We start from the raw sequence: 18,747 nt of genomic DNA, 5'->3' as shown, positions 1-18,747 counted from the left end.
CAGATCCTCCAGCAGCACCTGAGGCCACCTGGGATATATATTCATATATTTATATATTTATTTATACACTGTATAGGCCCAATAATCAGAGGACATTTTATGACAAGGTCTCTTCTTTTATGTCTCTGAATCTTTGTCTCTGCTGTTTGTATTCTTAAAGGAACAGTTCACCCAAAATGCAAATTTCAGTCTTTATCTCATAAATGATGAAGTCTCGTAGTCCACAGAACATTTCTGGAGCTTCACAGTAAAACAGAGTTAGCACTTCCTGTTTGCAGTGTATTCATTTATGTACAGACAACTGTCACTGGATTACTGTGATACTGAAGAAAACTTAAAACTTATATGATTTTTCTCAGGCAAGTTCTGCACATGTGAGGAGCGTCTTTCTTAAGGATTTCTAAGTGGATTCATGGAGTCATCATCTCCTCCTGATGATATAAAGTCAGGCTCAGCCATCATCTCCTCCTGATGATATAAAGTCAGGCTCAGTCATCATCTCCTCCTGATGATATAAAGTCAGGCTCAGCCATCATCTCCTCCTGATGATATAAAGTCAGGCTCAGTCATCATCTCCTCCTGATGATATAAAGTCAGGCTCAGTCATCATCTCCTCCTGATGATATAAAGTCAGGCTCAGCCATCATCTCCTCCTGATGATATAAAGTCAGGCTCAGTCATCATCTCCTCCTGATGATATAAAGTCAGGCTCAGCCATCATCTCCTCCTGATGATATAAAGTCAGGCTCAGCCATCATCTCCTGATGATATAAAGTCAGGCTCAGTCATCATCTCCTCCTGATGATATAAAGTCAGGCTCAGCCATCATCTCCTGATGATATAAAGTCAGGCTCAGTCATCATCTCCTCCTGATGATATAAAGTCAGGCTCAGCCATCATCTCCTCCTGATGATATAAAGTCAGGCTCAGTCATCATCTCCTCCTGATGATATAAAGTCAGGCTCAGTCATCATCTCCTCCTGATGATATAAAGTCAGGCTCAGCCATCATCTCCTCCTGATGATATAAAGTCAGGCTCAGTCATCATCTCCTCCTGATGATATAAAGTCAGGCTCAGCCATCATCTCCTCCTGATGATATAAAGTCAGGCTCAGCCATCATCTCCTCCTGATGATATAAAGTCAGGCTCAGTCATCATCTCCTCCTGATGATATAAAGTCAGGCTCAGCCATCATCTCCTCCTGATGATATAAAGTCAGGCTCAGTCATCATCTCCTCCTGATGATATAAAGTCAGGCTCAGCCATCATCTCCTCCTGATGATATAAAGTCAGGTGAAGTCTCGTAGTCCACAGAACATTTCTGGAGCTTCACAGTAAAACAGAGTTGCAGCGTTCTGCTGAACAGCTGAAGCAGCTGGAGACTTGATTTAAAAGCAAAAAATAAAAGCATCAAATCTCGAGCTCCTGCACTCACTTCAGATGGGGTGCGTGCTAATACTGTTAGCTTAGCAGCTCCAGTGAAGATGTCAGCTTAATAAAAGGGTGTAAATAGTTTCTCTCTAACAGGTCGTGATCTCTTCTGTCCTGCAGACTGTGATCACAGCAGACGAGCTGCACGGAGACATCTGATGTTTCTTTGGTTGTTTTTCCGTTTTAAATACTGTGAAGCTCTAGAAATGTTTTGTGAACTACAAAGTTTCATTATTTAGTAGAAAATGGCCAGATTAGTACTCTGAATCGGTGAAGTACTTAAAAGTATTTAAATAAAGTAGTGGAGTAAAAAGTACATTTACCTCTGAGCTGTAGGAGAAACACGAAGCAGCAGGAAGCAACCAAAGGGAGGATGTTTGGATTCATATTATATTATATTATATTGTATTATATTATATTATACTATATTATATTATATTGTATGTTGTAAGCATGTAAACCTTGTGTCGTCTCAGGTTTTGTTGTTTCGTTGCTTCATTAACTTAAATCCGTCTCACCTGGTGTGTCATCAGCTGGATCAGGTGAATGCCTCCTATTGGCTGAGGTCACTACAGAGAGCTGAAGCCCCGCCCCTTCCTGTTCCCCTCATGGACCTTATTTGGTGAAACCTTTGTCTGGTAGTGAATGAAGAGACATCATGTATTTTATTTCTTTTCACTGATGAGGTCGACTGGAAGGGGCGGGGCTTCAGCTCTCTATAGAGGCGGGGCCACATGGTGTTTGTTTGTTTGTTTACTTTTTAATGATTCAGCTTTTCTTTATTTCCCTCGTTTCTTGATATTTTTTTATAATCCCTGATTGTCTCTGGAATCACCTCAAACTTGTACTCGAGTACAGAAAAGTACTCAGTTACTTCCACCAGTTTCTGTCCTCTGAAGGTGTTTTATTTATTTTCTGTCGTTTCAAAACTTCAGATTTCATGTTCGACATTCTCCGACAGCAGACTGACTTCAACACTGCCCCAGTGCATCATGGGAGAACACTCGATAACACACACACACACACAACACCCATTCGACAAACATCTTACACACACACACACACACACACACACACACATGCAGATCAGATAATTATTGCGACATGCTAACCTCCTTCATGTTAGCCATGACTGTGTGTGTGTGTGTATGGTGTGTGTGTGTGTGTGTGTGTGTGTGCTCATCCTGATGACATGACCTTTATAAATCCTGAACTTCTGATTGGCTGTGAGTTGGTTTTCTGTGTTTTTAGACATTTTCACGTCACAGTTTTCTTCAAACCTCCGTGAACTCGTCGAGACTTCAGAGTTTGATTACAGAGAAACATGTCGTCCATTTTGTGTCTCCAGCCGTCATTTTCTGTCAGTTAGATTAAATCTGTAATCACCTGATCGTCTCTCTGGACTCACGCTTCTCTATTTTCAGAAACAATACTTGCTGCACATTTCCCTGATGACAGTAACATACTTTTACTTGTAACAGAGTATTGTTACAGTGTAGTATAAGTAATTTTACTGCAGTAACGTATCTGAATCCTTCCTCATCCACTGGTTCCACTTTCTGACTTTCTGTATCAGTAATCTGAGTTGGAGGTGACTCTGTTGTAACATGGAGGAATATCGACCTCCAGTGGTATAAAGTGGAACTGCAGGTCTGTTAGTGTCTGAACAAAACACGTCAGTGACCAGAGAAATACTCTGAAAATAATATAAATATTGACACTAAAAAAGATGAATTGTTAAATATAACTGACAAAAAACTCTCAGTGTCAAACTTCTTGGCTTTTTGACAGAGGAGACAAACTCCACACAGTCTGTCCTCCAGGAGAGGTTCAGATACAGATAAAAACAGATTCTGGTAAAAGTAGAAGTACTGATTCAACTTCTTTACTCCAGTAAAAGTAATCGAGTACAGGCTCTGACATGTACTCAGAGTATCAGAGTAAAAAGTCTCCCTCTGAAGGACATTTGTGGTCAAAGCTAACTGAAGCTCACGTCATATTAATATAATTCAAAGACTATTAAAGTTAAAGGTAGAGTCAGTAGGATTTGTCCCAGCTGTTCCTGAACGCACCACAAAGATAGTTGATTGTTGAGTCTCATTCCCAGGACGTCAAACAGCCACATGTTGGGTTGGTAAAGCGTCCCGAGCAGCAACAAAGAGAGAAAATAAGAAACTCTCTGCAGATACGAGACACTAACACGCCTTTTCTCCCCATTCCAGCCTCCCTCTCTGTCTGTTCACGTCTTTTATAATCCATAATTCACCTCAAATGCATCAAACTAAAGTAACAAGGCTGTTTTGAAGCTGTGAGGAGGAGAAAGTTCAGATGTGTGTGTTCAGATGTAGAGAGGGAAAGTCTCAGAGAGACTCAGGTACAGTACAGATACCTGAAACATGTACTGAAGTACAGTAACAGAGTATTTGTACTTCTCACCTCTGGTGTTCCACATTGTTAACATGTTTCTATGTTGAGACAACAAGTGTGTTCATCTCCACTGTCGTCCCTGCTGCTCGCAGTGTTTCTGGGTTTGGTTGGTTGTTTCCTCAGACTGTGACACACAATACTTGTCAGGAGATACTTTCACTGCTGGTCTGAGTCTCACATCAGATTTACTGACGAGACAAAAAGTTTAAACATCAACCATCTTGTTTTGTTCTTCAGATAAACTCACAGGTCGAAGTACGAAGGAGAGAATCAGGACAAACAGAACAAAGTGAAGAGAAGCCAAATCTGTCCTCACCCTGCAAAAATGTTCTCACTGTCGGTTCTCACAACAACACACACACACACACACACACACACACACACACACACACACACACACACAGAAAAGTGGTTTCATCAGTATTCGAGTCAGACGTGTTTTTTTCTCCACTGGTTCCCAGTATATCCACCACCAGAGGGCAGCAGAGCTGAGAGTGCATTTTAAATGTGTGTAATTATGTGTGTGTGAGTGTGTGAGTGTGTGTGTGTGTATGTGTGTGTGTGTGTGTGTGTGTGTGTGTGTGTGTGTGAGAGAGCCAAAAAGAGCAAAAGAAAGTATGCATGCATGATTGTGCAGACAAATGTGTGTATTTGTGTGCGTGCCAATCTTGTTTGTATGCTTGTGTTTGCAGGCCTGTCAGTGTGTGTGTGTGTGTGTGTGTGTGTGTGTGTGTGTGTGTGTGTGTGTGTGTGTGTGTGTGTGTGTCCTGACAAAGGCTCCATCCAGCCATACTGCAGAGGGCTGCTTGTTCCCAGAGACCCTCAGAGCTCCAGGACACCCAGTCTCTGTGCTGCCTGCAGCCCAGACACAGCAGCCCTGACACGGACACAGACCCTCACCCTGCTCCCCCCCTCCTCCTGGAGCTCCAGCACCTGTTTGGATTACTAATGGACGGGAAAAGCAGAGTCCAGTTCTAAAGTGGGAAACTTAAAGAGTATCGAGGGTTTAAAGAGACGAGGCTGAAAGAGAAGAGAAGAGAAGAGAAGAGAAGAGAAGAGAAGAGAAGAGAAGAGAAGAGAAGAGAAGAGAAGAGAAGAAGAAGAAGGTGAAACAGATCTTCATCTTGTCTGGACTACAAACGTATTCAAAATCCAGTGGACGTCTGAACGAGCGACTGTGTTTCTTCATCATTTACTTTCTTAAACTTGGATGTCGAGTCAACAAGTTTCAGCATTTTTCCTGATGTTCCCGACTTACTGAAGAAATTATTGTCATTTTCCAGGACCTTTGGACCAGATCCACATCTTCCTGAAAGGTTCTGGAAACTTTGGCGACATCAAGTTGATCTTATCGGGACGTTTTAGAAACATAACTGGAATTTATCTCTGCACTATTATTCTGTTGTCTCGTCCTTTGAAGCTCAAAAACAACATCTACCAAATTTAAAAGGAATCCTTCACATCTTCCACCGTCATCATGACTCCGTGGGTCGGTCTGTGGTTCTGTCTGTACCTGCCGCTGCTGTTTACAGACGCAAAGAGCGTCGGGCAACCCGACAGTCAGCGTGACACCGTCGACAAGCCGTCCTCCCGGGTCAAACTGGAGCCCCTCTGGATCACCAAGCAGCTCAGGACCCAGGACGACGCCCCCAACCAGAGCCTCCCCCTCCCTGAGCTGCTGGATCTAGACCTGGACCAGCACCGCCGCCTGGCCCGCGGCGCCGACGAGGACGAGCAACAGTCCACCTTCAGCCAATCGTTCGAGAACGACTCGGTGACGGCGCCGCAGACCACAGAGTTCGACATTGTAACAAAAGCAGCAGCAGGAGACGACAGCATCGACCACGACGACACAAATCTCCACGGAAACGCCTCCAGCTCCGACCACGACGCCCCGGGACTCTTCAACCCCTTCTACCCGCTGGTGGAGGGCTCGTACGCGGCCTACGCCGTGCTGTTCCTGGCCGGCCTGGTGCTGGCGGTGGGCGTGGTGGGAAACATGGCCGTCATGTGTATCGTGTGGAACAACTACTACATGAGGTCCGCCTGGAACTACCTGCTGGCCAGCATGGCATTCTGGGACTTCCTGGTTCTGGTGCTGTGCCTTCCTGTGGTGGTCCTCAACCAGCTCTCCCATAGGAGGATCCTGGGTGACATCACTTGCCGCATGGTGCCTTATATGGAGGTGGGTGGGGCTAATGTGGAAGGAGGAGGAGGAAGAGCGAGTCAGTGAGATTCAGATGTTCGATAATTATCAGATTTGTACGATAATGTCGGTACGATCAATAACACCAAAAGCACCATAATGTGGATAAACATTTTGTGAAGCTTTCATGACTCGTTGGTTTTAGTCTTGTTTTAATTTTCGTCCTGACGCGTTCAGAGTAGCAGATTATTGATCCTTTGTCCCGGCAAAGTATTAAGATCATTTCAAGCGTCTGGTACGACAGTTGATTGAGATTGAGTGAGATTACCTGAGACTGACTGTGTGCTATGTTCAAGGTGCTGAGTTCATCCTCTGAGGAGCAGGAAGGTGAAATGTTCATGAGCTGGTTGTTAAGACGTTTTGTCGCTCTGATGGTGGCGATGGAGAAAAGGTCAGGACGTCCCACCGGGTTACTATCAGGACTCATTCACACCTGGTTCAGGTCTGACTGGTTCTAATGAACTGAGACCTGATCTGAGACTGGAGTCAGTGTCTTACACCTCTTTTAGATATATTTTCAGTAGCGTATATAAAAAAGTGATTAAATGACAGAAATGAAATAAGTTAGAAGATGATGATCTTCTGTCTGTTTGGTCCGGCTGCTCTGAGAATGATTCACTGTCGGATCAGGAGGTGAAAACAGGACGTCACATTATTTCATTAATCTAACTTTGAAGCATATAAACACAGTTTCTCTGACATCACTGCTCTTTAACTCTCATTATGTTTAGATCAGCTGAGTTTTGGACAGAGTCTAATAAACCTGGAGGTCTCTCTGCTCAGGTTACAGGTTGTTTTTGAGATAAGTTAGGGCACTTTGGATTTGAGGAAGTCTTCAGACCGGCGTGACGATCTGAAACACATCCTGTGAAGATAAGAGATGTACTAGCGAGGAGTGGACCGATTATCAGGCTGATATTCAGCATTTTTCTGATTGTTGATATCGTTGATTTTTCTGTCAGATTGCTGATTAAAAAAAAGTTTGGCTCTGATGCAGCGTCCTCTCACACCGTCCCTATAAAGACTGAATAATCTGAATCTGCAAAGTAACTAGTAACTAAATGTATCAAACTAAGAAACTAAGAAAAGAAAACTAGAAGCTGCCAGGAAGCAGCAGCTCCCGTCTGTGGATTTGCAAATATTGATTCCAGTATTTTAGGCACTTCTGATTCTGGTCTCTGTATCAGAACAACCAGAGTAAAAGTGAAAGGCTTCCTGACTCCATCACTTCCTGCTCACTTAAGCTGCCCGTCAAAATAAAAGCTACAGACGAGTGTTTCCACTGTCAAGGAAAGAAAGGTAGAGCTCACACAACAGGTGTGATCAGCTGTCCGTCAGCTGCAGCTTCATCCTGACATCTGACCTCAACACCAGAACCCCTGTTAAACCCAGGTGTGAACGCTCTGACCTGAGACCAGATGTTTCCTCCAGATACAGACTGAGTGTTAAGACCAGGTGGAGGTGAATCTGCGTCCTCTGCTGAACATCAGTGTCACAGTTGTTGTGCAGATCGAGCACCACAGCCTTCGACCGACGCTCACACTCTCGTCTGCAGGGCAGTTTTTACATGATGTGTGCTAGCTGACAGCTAACTTTAGCATTGCTTTGGCGGCACTTTGCTCTGTTTTTTGGCCCGTTACGTCACCAAATGTTGATCAGAGCAGTAAGTGAACTTTTGGACATTACTTCAGTTTTATTCAGTTTCCTTCTTTATAAAAGCTGCAGCTTTTCTCAAATATCAGAGTTGTTTCCTTTTAAGAGCCAAACACTGCACAGTTTTTGTTTATATCTGTTATATTTCACTTCAACTTATCTGTAATTTTACATCCGTGTTATTTGCATAAAGCACGAGATTCAGATCCGCGGGGCCACGATTAAAGCCTCAGGCAGTCATCAGAAACAGGAAGTTTGAGTCATAAAAACCGACTGTGAGCAGCAGAGGTGAGCTGCTGTCTGCTGGACCGTCCTGCTGCTGCTCTCACAGATCCTCAGTTCAGACAGTAACTCAAAGTGTTTTCAGTCCGTCGCAGCAGAACTGAACAGACGTCTGTTTGCCGTCTTCTCCAGAGTAACATCTTTGGATGTGAGCTCAGCAAACAGTGTCCTCACCCTTCAGTCTTTGTGCTGAGCTCAGCTCGGCTAAACAAAGTCTCTACATCTCGCTGTAGAGGACAAACTGACATCAGACTGATCTGAAGTCTGAATTAAGTTTGAGGGCTAGAAGGTTTTAACACAATAACACAAATTATTCATATTTAAACTGATAATAAAAAGTCACATCTCTCCACTATGGAGTCGTAAAAGTGCCATAAAAATCTGATTATTCCTCTTTATATCATTTATTTTCTTGTTCTTTGACAGATTTATTCTTTTTTATGGCACTGCTGTGACTCCAGAACGTCTTTCAGTGAAGTTTTGAGTCACTGGTTGTTGGATAATATATTTTATCTGCATTCATTATTACTTATATGTAATATTTTATTCAAGTCAAGTATGTAGATTTGTAGTTCAGGATGTCAAAATCATGATTTTTCATTGAGTTTCTTTTATAAAGAGTCAAACAGTGACTTATTGTCCATGTTAGTCATTTCTGAGTCTTTGTCAAACATGAAACTGAACCTCTAAATGTTCTTCAGTGGGAACCAATGAGCTCGGAGCTGAAAGCCACAGACAGGAAGTCAGACAGTACTGAGAGACTGAACATGAGATCTGCTGACTGGAAGACAAATCTAAAATAACCAGCCAGTCACAGAGTTTCATCAAGTCTCAGGTGAACGTTGATCTGTTGATGTAATGACTTTAGACCAGGCAGGTAGATCTGTTCACACCTGTTCACACCTGTTCACACCTGACACAGAGGAGATGAGTGAAGATAAATACGATTCAAACATGGAAGTTGTTGTGGGATGAAAAAGAAAATCAAATGTATCAATCACGACCAAACTGACAGATGTTAATGTGCTGAACTTTAGTCGGGATCCATGTTGTCGGACTGAGAATCATCTTTACCTTCAGAATCGTTCACAGCTTAACGTTCTGCCTCCTGGAGGCTGCTGGGCCACATCAGGTCCACGTACTGATCCATGTTTTCAGTCTGCTGAGACACACTGAGCTCAATTTACTGTTTTCAGAAGAAGAAGAAGAAGAAATACTTTTCACAGTCAGGCCTCTCCAGCGTCTCTACAGACTGAGCTACTGTAACTGTATGATGCAACGTAAAGATGGTTGGATGTCCTGGAGAAGAAGCCAAGATGGCGGCAGTCTTGTCTCCAGCATGTTGTGTTTGAATCTCAGTTGCCTTCATGTATCAGCTGATCTTAGATTAATTCAAACAGAAAATATGTGAGGTTACCTTTTTATACTGCGTGTGCTCAGTTTTGTAAAAACAAAACAAAACAAAACTTCCATACGAATCGTACCCTAAAGTATTAAACACACCTAAGTAGCAAAAATAACTTTCTGGTAAAAATGTACTTAATTACCAACAAAAGGAGTAAAAGTAGATGATATATTTACGTGTATGTAAGTCCTGAACATTCTGGATCGACTGATTCCTGGACTCAGTTTTTAAATTTGATTGCTGATAAAATAAATTCATTAACAAATACTCTACTTTGGCTCTGATGCAGCATGTAATCTGAAAAGTAATTAGTAACTTAAGTTATCAAGTAAATGTATTTAATGACTGACTGACTGAAACTCTGACGCTCCTCCTCCTCCTCCTCCTCCTCCTCCTCTCTGCAGGCCGTGTCTCTGGGCATCACCTCCTTCACTCTCTGCGCTCTGGGCATCGATCGTTTCCACGCCGCCACCTCCTCGTCCCAGCCGAAGGCCCGGCGGGTGGAGCGCTGCCGCTCGGTGCTGCTGAAGCTGCTGCTGGTGTGGCTCGCCGCTCTGCTGCTGTCCAGCCCCGAGATCTTCCTGTGGCAGCTGAGCCAGGCAGTGTCCCCGTCCACCGGACGCCTGGTGGACTCCTGCACCATCACCCCGTCCTCCCCTCTGTCCCTCTACCTGCCCGACTCCCTCCACTCTCTGCTGCTCAGGTATCACCAGGTGAGGACGGAGCAGACACACAGGACCAAGTTCTGAAAATCATCTGACTGTTTATTAACATGTCAAACCTGGACGTCGCTCTGACATCACGCTGTTACTTCCCTCTGATCCTTTTCAGGTGTAGAGTTACATTTGACTTGACTGATCTCCCACGTTTCAGTGGCTCATACAACTCAAAATGTTCAGAATACAAACTGACCAAACAGTAGCTGGTCTTGTTCGCAGGTGCACCGGGTGTCTACAGGTATCAGACATTTAAAGGGAAACTCCACCAAAAGATATAAAGTCTTTTGTGGCTCCAGAGGAAGCTGCATGTAAAGTGATCATTTGTACTCAGGGCTAATTTGCATTGTCGGTAATGTAGGCGCCTCTGTGAGTCCAGCAGTGTTGTGGCAGTGCAATGATAGACTCCTATAAAAAACAGATGACATACTTCCAGTGGTGCTGCTTCACTCACTGTCAGCGTTCAGAGAACGTGGAGGAAATGAAAGCAGAGAACAGACAGACGGATCATCTGTATCAAATGTGAAGCGTGAATGAATCTTTAGAGCTCCGCTAAAGGAAAATAAGATAAAAGATTCTCTTTGTCAAAATACGTAAATGTTGACTATGTAACTCTGCACTGAACCTGACAAAAGGTTTTGAATTAGCAAAGTGATTCAACCTCAAACTACTGCAGAGTGCATACCTCTGCCAAGGCCCAACAGTCTGCTTTTGCACTCACTCGTAGATACCAGCCACCTAAAGATGCCAGTGAATTATCAAAGTCCGTGAATTATTCTCTGAGAAATCAACAAAAATGTTGAACAACGCTGATTCTGACGATTTTAAAGAAGGAGATATAATATTTCTGGATCCGTCCCTTTGTCCGGAAAAGTTAATGAAACCAACAAACAGACAAACAAACGGACTCAGAACCTCAGTGGAGGTAATAAGTATTACAAAGAGATGCAAAGTATTGCTCAGAACCTGAACGCACCAGTCAGTACCATACCTTCCAAAAACTTACAAAAGTACAACAAAGTATTACTGTATCTGCATGTGAGTAATCAGATTACTCCTGTACTTTCAGGGTCGTATGTGGTGGTGTTTCGGCTGCTACTTCTGCCTCCCCGTCCTCTTCACCGTCCTCTGCCAGATGGCCACCCGCAACGTCAACAGCGACTCCACCTCCGCCCAAAAGCAGCGTAACCAGGACAACCGGTCCTCCAATCAGAAGCGTCAGCAGCACCAGGCGGTGGAGCGGCAGCTGAACTGCACGCTGTTAGCGCTAGCTATTGTTTACGGCATCTGCGCTCTGCCCGAACACGTCTGCAACATCACGCTGGCCTACACGCACATCACCGTCTCCGAGGACACAGCCTCCATGCTGGCACTGTTACATCACTTCCTGTTGTTCTTCAAGTCATCGGTGACGCCGGTGCTGCTGCTGTGTCTGTGCAAGGTAGGTCGAGACAGAGAGTAACTGGACCAGAGTCCAGAAACATCAGGCATCAGTTTTACCCGCCTCCTTTATCAAATGATTATTTATACTGCCGAACATTTCGATTATTTTCTTGATTAATCAAATGGTTGTTTGGTTTGGTGTGTTTCCCAAAACCCCAAATTACGTCCTCAAATGTCTTGTTTTGTCCACGAAACTTACATAGAGGAGAGAAAACAGGAAATGTTTACATTTAAGAAGCTGGAATCAGAGAATTTTGACCTGTTCTTTATCTTTTGGATCACTGCTGCAGTCAGGTTGATAAACAGGAGTGAAGATAAATCCACTTTTTAATCCCACAAGTTAAAACGTAATCTCTGAGCTCTCCTCCTGTCGGTAACAGACTCTGGATCAGAGCAGAATCTGATGAGACTCAAATGATGCTAATATGCTAAATTAGCAAGACCCGAATTTGCTTCTTTCATGTCTTTGCATCAACTGTGGATGTGGTCTGAACGTGTGAAAAGTACAGCACTTGAGTAAACATACTTTACATTTCTAAAAACAAGATATAACAATATCTCTGAGGTGTTCAGGTGTTTGTAGGTGTATTTTTAACTGTTTCCCTCAGTCTTTATCCAAAGCATACAACATTAATACACCCAAATTTTGAGCATTTACATTTTAAATCTCAGGCCGGTTCAGACGCAGCTGTTAGTCAGCAAGAGTAAAGTCAAAGTGGTTAACCATCAGAGATCATCACTGACCTGCATGTCGTCTGTTTCAGGCTCTCGGTCAGGCCTTCATGGACTGCTGCTGCTGCTGCTGTCAGGAGTGTCAGCCGACCGCGGCTCAGGGCTCGCCAAGCTCCGTCAAACTGAAGGCGGCCAATGAGACGTCCATCTTCTTTGACAAGGCTAAAGAGACGTCGGCCATCTTGTCCATCTCCAGCTAGAGCCATAGGTCCCTCTTTAACCATCAGTCCATCGCTTCCTCCTTCAAAAATCGACCCATCTCTTCTTTTACCCTCCAACACTGTTTCTCCTCCATCCTTAGTTTTTGTTAACTCATCATTTTCTCCTCCTTCTACATATTCTGTCTTTCCATTTCTCTCTCTTTTCCAGAACACTTGTGGATCAACGATCATCTTTCTTTCCGTCCTCTCGTCTTCCTCCAGAGTACCATTTGTATGATATTCCTCTACGGACACGTGTTTCCCCCTCCGGCTTTCTCTCTGTGCAGGAAGTGAAGTTTAATCTGTAGTGAGATTAGAAATGTTGCTGTACTTGCACAACCAGCTGTTATAAAAGCAGGAGCCTGTTTCAGGACTCTCCGAACGGACTCTTCCCTCCAACTTCCTGCTGTAATAATGCATGATGTATGACGACGGTGGAAACACAACATGGATGTCTTCTTTGGTTGGTCTGAAGCTCAAGTTTTCATGTGTTTCGTGGGAAAGTAGCAGATAATTAAAACCTAAATCAGGGCAGCAGTTTAGACCTCTGACAGGAGCTTGATGGGGAACATGAAGAAGCTGCTTTAAAGCAATAACATGACATTTTTGGGTAAATATACAAAAGAAGAAATAATCCAGTTGTTAAGCTTCAACTGGCCGATTATCGGGCCGATATTCAGCATTTTACTGATTAGCAGTATCTGTGACTTTTCTGTCAGATTTCCAATAAAATAAACCAATTTAAAAATGTGCTTCTTTCGCAGCTGAGATTTTCAACTTAAAGTTCAACACTTTAAACTCGCGCAAATAAAGAAATAATGCGAATACTCTAATTTAGTATACTAAGTAGTGAAGTATAAAGTAGCAGAAAATCGAAATACTCAACTTAAGTACCTGAAAATTGCACTTAAGAACTGAACTTTAGTAAAAGGGTTTCATTTTAACTGCGAATGAATATCGGTCCCAAACAAAAACTTCTTTTAACAACAAAGTTTGGTCGAAACAGTTTCCTGAACATGCTCCAGGACAACGACATTTTCCACCAATTCTGGAGAGTTAATTTCGGGAAAACAATCAACCAATCAGAGCGAGCTGACCATGTTTGAGATAGAGCAGCTTCATTCATGTTTCTAAAGGGAAGACAGTGTTGAAGTGGGGAAGGGAGGAGATCTATTGAACAGGACTCAGACCTTCTCAGTACTGAGGGGGTCTCTTTGTACAGGAAGTTAAACTGTGTAGGTTTTTTAAGTCTATTAATATGTGTTAGCAGTGTTTTCACTCTGTCAGACTCAAACAACTAGAACAAATGAAGAACAAGAGCAAATGAATGTAGATTATTTTAGTTCTAGACGAACGACTAATTACATCTTTTTATGAAGGGAAGAGATAGTCATTTTTTCTATGTCACAAGAATGTCCATGCCTTTGTAATGTTCAGTATCACAGTGATAAATTCATGGTATTAAAATATGTCAGAGCCGATTGTGCCTTAGTGTCTCCTCAGCCCCGGACTGTCAGTCTGTCAGCGTCCGAGTCAACAGCCGGTAGAAAAACTAACAAGACTAACGAGACAGGAAACTGCATCTATGTAGTTTCGTGCAGCTACAGGTTTTCACCCAAAAAATAAAAGGTGTTTAGCACATTTACAAACATGTCTCTAACACTGAATCAGCACTTTTTATTTGAATTACAACTGCCGATCGAACTTGGGACAATAATTCAATATTACATCGGATCTGTGTGTCGGGGGGAAATTCAACGGGGGTCGTTTGTTCCACTGCTCGGTCAGAAAGATGTTTTTCCTCTTTGCTGATGTAAAATGGAGGAAAACCCCCACAGATGTTTGGTGTCTGCTGGTTTTATTCATTAGAGATTTTATTGCTGAATCCATAACATGCAACCGCCTGTTAACAGTTAGCTCGAGGCTGTGGAGGCAACATCAATTCTGCAATGAGTTTAGAGTTACGTGGGTTCAATGCATTCAAATGAATTCAAACAAATGTTGTGATATAAGTGACAGTGAACCAGGCGGAGCTGGAAGATATAGTTTGGTCATTTACCCAACGTTACACAAATATTTGCAACATTTAGCCTGGAAGCTAATATCTTCATCTTTCATGATTTCATTCGTGTTACAAAAATAAACATTTTATTATTTCCCTTTTGGCTTCAACTTATTGACAATATGAGATCTAAGGCCTCGTGTCCACGTAGGGTTGTTTATTTCTCCGGGCAGTAAAGCGCTGGCTGGGCTCAGGAGCTCTGAGATGAAGCGTTTGTGTGCTGAGAGAAAAAAACGCTGCACGTGCGTCTTGACGCTATGACAACAATATGTTGACAGCCGTCGCTGTATGATGGACTCTGATCTTTTGAGGTTTACGATCTGTTTGTTTTTTATGTGACATCAGAGCGAGGAGGATGTGGGTGATGACTTCATCCATAGGAGACAAAGATACGGTGAATATTATCGTCTAGACCAGGAAAAAGCACCTTTCTGAGAAGTTCAGAGATTTTCAACTAGGTTTATATTTTAACTGATTCTGTTCGGTCTTATGATTACTTTTCCGTCTTCACAATAATTGGACAAAAGAAACGAGACACACTAACAGTCCATCTGTCGTCGTGTTTGAGTTTATTGTAAATGTGAACAAAGTTGACATTAAGTGCCTGGCTACTCTGTCATAACTTTTTAATAAAGGGACAGTCCACACAAATCAAATGAACTTCACTTCCTGTCTTATATTTTTCTTTACAAGTAAAACTCTGTTGAGTGTTGTGTCACGTGTGTTTGCTTTTATCTTGTGAACAAGGCATCAGCCGATCAATCGGATGTAGAGGTGGTAATTTATAAATAAATAATTAAACTGCAGTTGTCTGGAAAACTTATTGGTGACACCATGATGTTATTGACCAAGTTGATGTGATCACCACAAAATGCTCAGGCCTCTTTTATTCATCCACAGTCTGCTTCCCGAAGCACTTATTCTGCAATATTGAGTGGGAGGAGATATTTTTGGCACCCGCTATTCTGGAAACCAATTATTTTTTCCCATTGACAAAGTTATGCAACCAAAAACTGCAGCTCATCTACAGCTTGGATAGACACGAATCTCTGCTTGAAACATCAGTCCAAAAGACGAACAACTGTGTTCGAAAATATTTGGTTCTTAAGCATGTGAACATTAAAACTCAAAGAGAAGAGGCAACTACAACTCCTCTGGTGCATTTGGACAAGAAACATTATACATGGCGTTAATGGCTGGTGGACGCACAAGATTGCGCTGTTGAGAAAACTGATTTAACATTCTGCAGCATCAACCGGTTCCCTTTTAAAACAAAAACAAGATTTCTTCCAAACGAAGTTGAAATCAATTAAACTGGTGGATCATTACATTGTCCAGGTGAGTGCTGAGTTTTCAGGTTGAGAAACATTGTAGAAATCATTTAAAGAAAAGTTTTAAATGGGGAAAAACATTTGTGGAACCAGCAGCCACTTCGCAACTTTGCTATGCTGACGATACTGCGATTTACTTTTAACAAATGACTATGGTCCAGAAGAGTCCTCACGCTGGTGCATAAAGACAGTAAATGAGATGCGACAAAATTTCCTTCACTTGATGACAAACTCAAAGTTTTTGCTTACCTTGACTCCAGAGATTTAAGATGAGGGCTGCCTAACAGTTGAAACTTTTTCAACTAATGGTGATACGAAATCTGCATCCTGGTCCTAAAACAATACTTTTCTGATAGATCACGAGATGTTTTTCTACAAGATACTTTTCTCAAAAGTTACCTCAACAGAAGCTGCTCTACAAGAACTTTGACTGACTGAAACAAAAACTTAGTTTTAAATCAGGAACGATCTGATTAGAGAAGAAGGAAACTCTCTGTATGAATCACTAATTTAATTGACTCCATTCTTGGCAACAGCAGCCATATTGAGGCAAAAACACTAAATTAACCTTTTCTGAGGTTAAAACAGCAGGAAGAATATTTTTTTTTTCCAAAAACAGATTTTGAGAAACTCATTAAAGGTTTTTCATGCAGTTTTAAACGGTGTAAAGGAATCCTTCCTCCCTGCTTCAGAGTGAGGAGCAGAGCTGCTGCACTGCATATCAATAACCTCACTACTGTCCCGTTGCCACGGGATACCAGCTCAAATTCACACACAACCACACACACACACACACACACACACACACACACACACACGGTTCTGTTAATTTAGAAACTCAAACTCTTTTCTAATAAATGCGAGTCTCTTTCCTCCCCCGTCTTTGCCTGGTTACCCCCGGCCACCCGTGAAGGAGATTTACAAATTTAAAGGGCAGTTAGGAAATGATGCTTTGAGTCTTACAGACAAACAAACAGACAGACAGTCAGTCAGACAGACAGACAGACAGACAGACAGACAGACAGACAGACAGACAGGAGGGTAGAAGAAATGTAAATGCAAAATGTAAAAACTATTCAAAGAAATCAGAGACCGCTGGGACAAATATGATCAAAGTTTAACAACATTATCTGAACTCCAGCCTCTCTGGAGCTTTCAACTGTGTCTCACAGTCTTCATCTGTGACTGGAACTTGTTCAGATGACATAGAGCTGGTATATGATCAAAATATGTAACTTTGGTCCTTTGATAACTGACCATTCACATCCGAACCATCTAGGACCACTTGGACCACTAGGACCACTTACTTTGGTCACATTTCGATAACTGCACTATCTCCATGACAACTGAGCTAACTATATCCAGGAAGATGAGGAAGATGACTGAAAACTCCAGAAAAAAGCATATTGGCCTTGGGGTAAAGATCTTCTTGTAGTAGCAAAGCAGGGATTTCCAGCACAACTCCATCTACCTCATGGGGTCATGGAGGAGGGAAAAAGTCTGAAGAGGTCAAAACTGCAGCTACACTTGTAGTATAAAGAACAACTCTATTGTCAGACCAACGCGTCTTAGCTTGTGGCCGTCATCTGGGGTCGCTGTTAGAGCCTGGACCAGGAAAAGATAACAAAATTGAACAAAAACAAGTGTACAGCTTCTTCTTGGTCTTGGCGTACCATTGTCCCCAAGAGACAGGATTGTAGTCTTCTGCATCTGGTGCCTCCACCTCATAATTTTTGTTCAGTCTCCATGTAAAAAGAAGAAGTACCTTCTTGATTAGAGGAGTTTAAGTATCCCAGGGTCTTGCTCATGAATGATGGTAAATGAAGCGTGAGGTCAAAAGGCGGACTGATGCGGCGTCAGCATCAATGCAGGTACTGGACTGTAGTGTTGAAGAGGGAGCTGAGGCAGGAGGCAACCATCGATCTACCGTCCACTCCTCACCTGGGGTCACCAACTTTGAGAAGAGAAAACTGAGATTGAAAACGAAGTGAAACAGTTTGATATTATTGTTCGTCGCCCCGATGAGTCTGGAGCAGTTCTGGAGGTTGGATCTGTAAACCCATCACATTAACAGATAATCTGGGCTGACCCTCGGGACCATCCATGCTCGCCGACCTGATTTTCTCCTCCGATTGTCGGAAGGGGCAAATTGTGGTTAAATCAGCCCGATACTCCTGTAGTCTAAGCCAAACTTAAGAAAAGACCAAAACATTCTGTCCTGCTCGTCTTTCTGTTGGGACGTTGTGTTGGTTTTTGTCTACTGTGATTCACTACATGAGATAAAACCATAAGTTGCGCTCCATTTCCGTTCGGGACACCATACGACTGTCAGGTCGGTCTGAACCTGATGTTAGAAAGTCAAAAGGTGTTACTATCTCATATTCTTGATTTACTGTTTTGTAACTCGTACAACTTTTTTCTTATTTTGGTAGAAACAGACACACCGAGTGCACGTGGAAAAAAACTTTTTTAATCTAATTTTGATGAACCGACCCTTTAATATGTGATTTAAATGTGTTGGTGAGCCGTGAGCAGAGAAAGAGGAAGCTAAACGAGGAGAACCAGAGAGAGAGATTGATGGACAGTTGGAGGAACAGAGTGTTTCAGGAGGCTGGTGATGTTGTTCTCATTAGTAGTGATGAGAGCTCGCCCCTCCGATACAAACTACTGAACAGACCGCCTCTGTTCACTAATGAAGCCACACACACACTCACACTCACACATACACTAGACTAGACCTCCATTGGTCATGCGAGAAAGTCTCTGGGACAGACTGGATGGGAACCAACTGCAGGCCGCAGTTACGTAACAGGAAGGTCACAGGTTCGAGTCCCACATCTATCCATAAGGTGGGTGTA

The 18,747-nt window shown here is 42.8% G+C and overlaps 1 protein-coding gene across 1 annotated transcript; it reads left to right on the top strand.

The window, feature by feature from the left end:
• The first annotated feature begins 5,336 nt into the window (after positions 1-5,336).
• On the top strand, positions 5,337-12,496 carry gpr37l1b (G protein-coupled receptor 37 like 1b). Its single transcript, XM_073471069.1, has 4 exons — positions 5,337-6,044; positions 9,810-10,118; positions 11,191-11,562; positions 12,329-12,496. Exons 1-4 carry the CDS (start codon positions 5,337-5,339, stop codon positions 12,494-12,496), a joined length of 1,557 nt encoding a protein of 518 aa, XP_073327170.1.
• Positions 12,497-18,747: the final 6,251 nt, after the last annotated feature.

This window comes from Pagrus major, chromosome 7, assembly GCF_040436345.1.
Source record: "Pagrus major chromosome 7, Pma_NU_1.0".
In the NCBI taxonomy this organism is placed as follows: domain Eukaryota; kingdom Metazoa; phylum Chordata; class Actinopteri; order Spariformes; family Sparidae; genus Pagrus; species Pagrus major.
The sequence above is the reverse complement of the archived record's forward strand: the minus strand, read 5'-3'. Positions and strand labels throughout refer to the sequence as shown.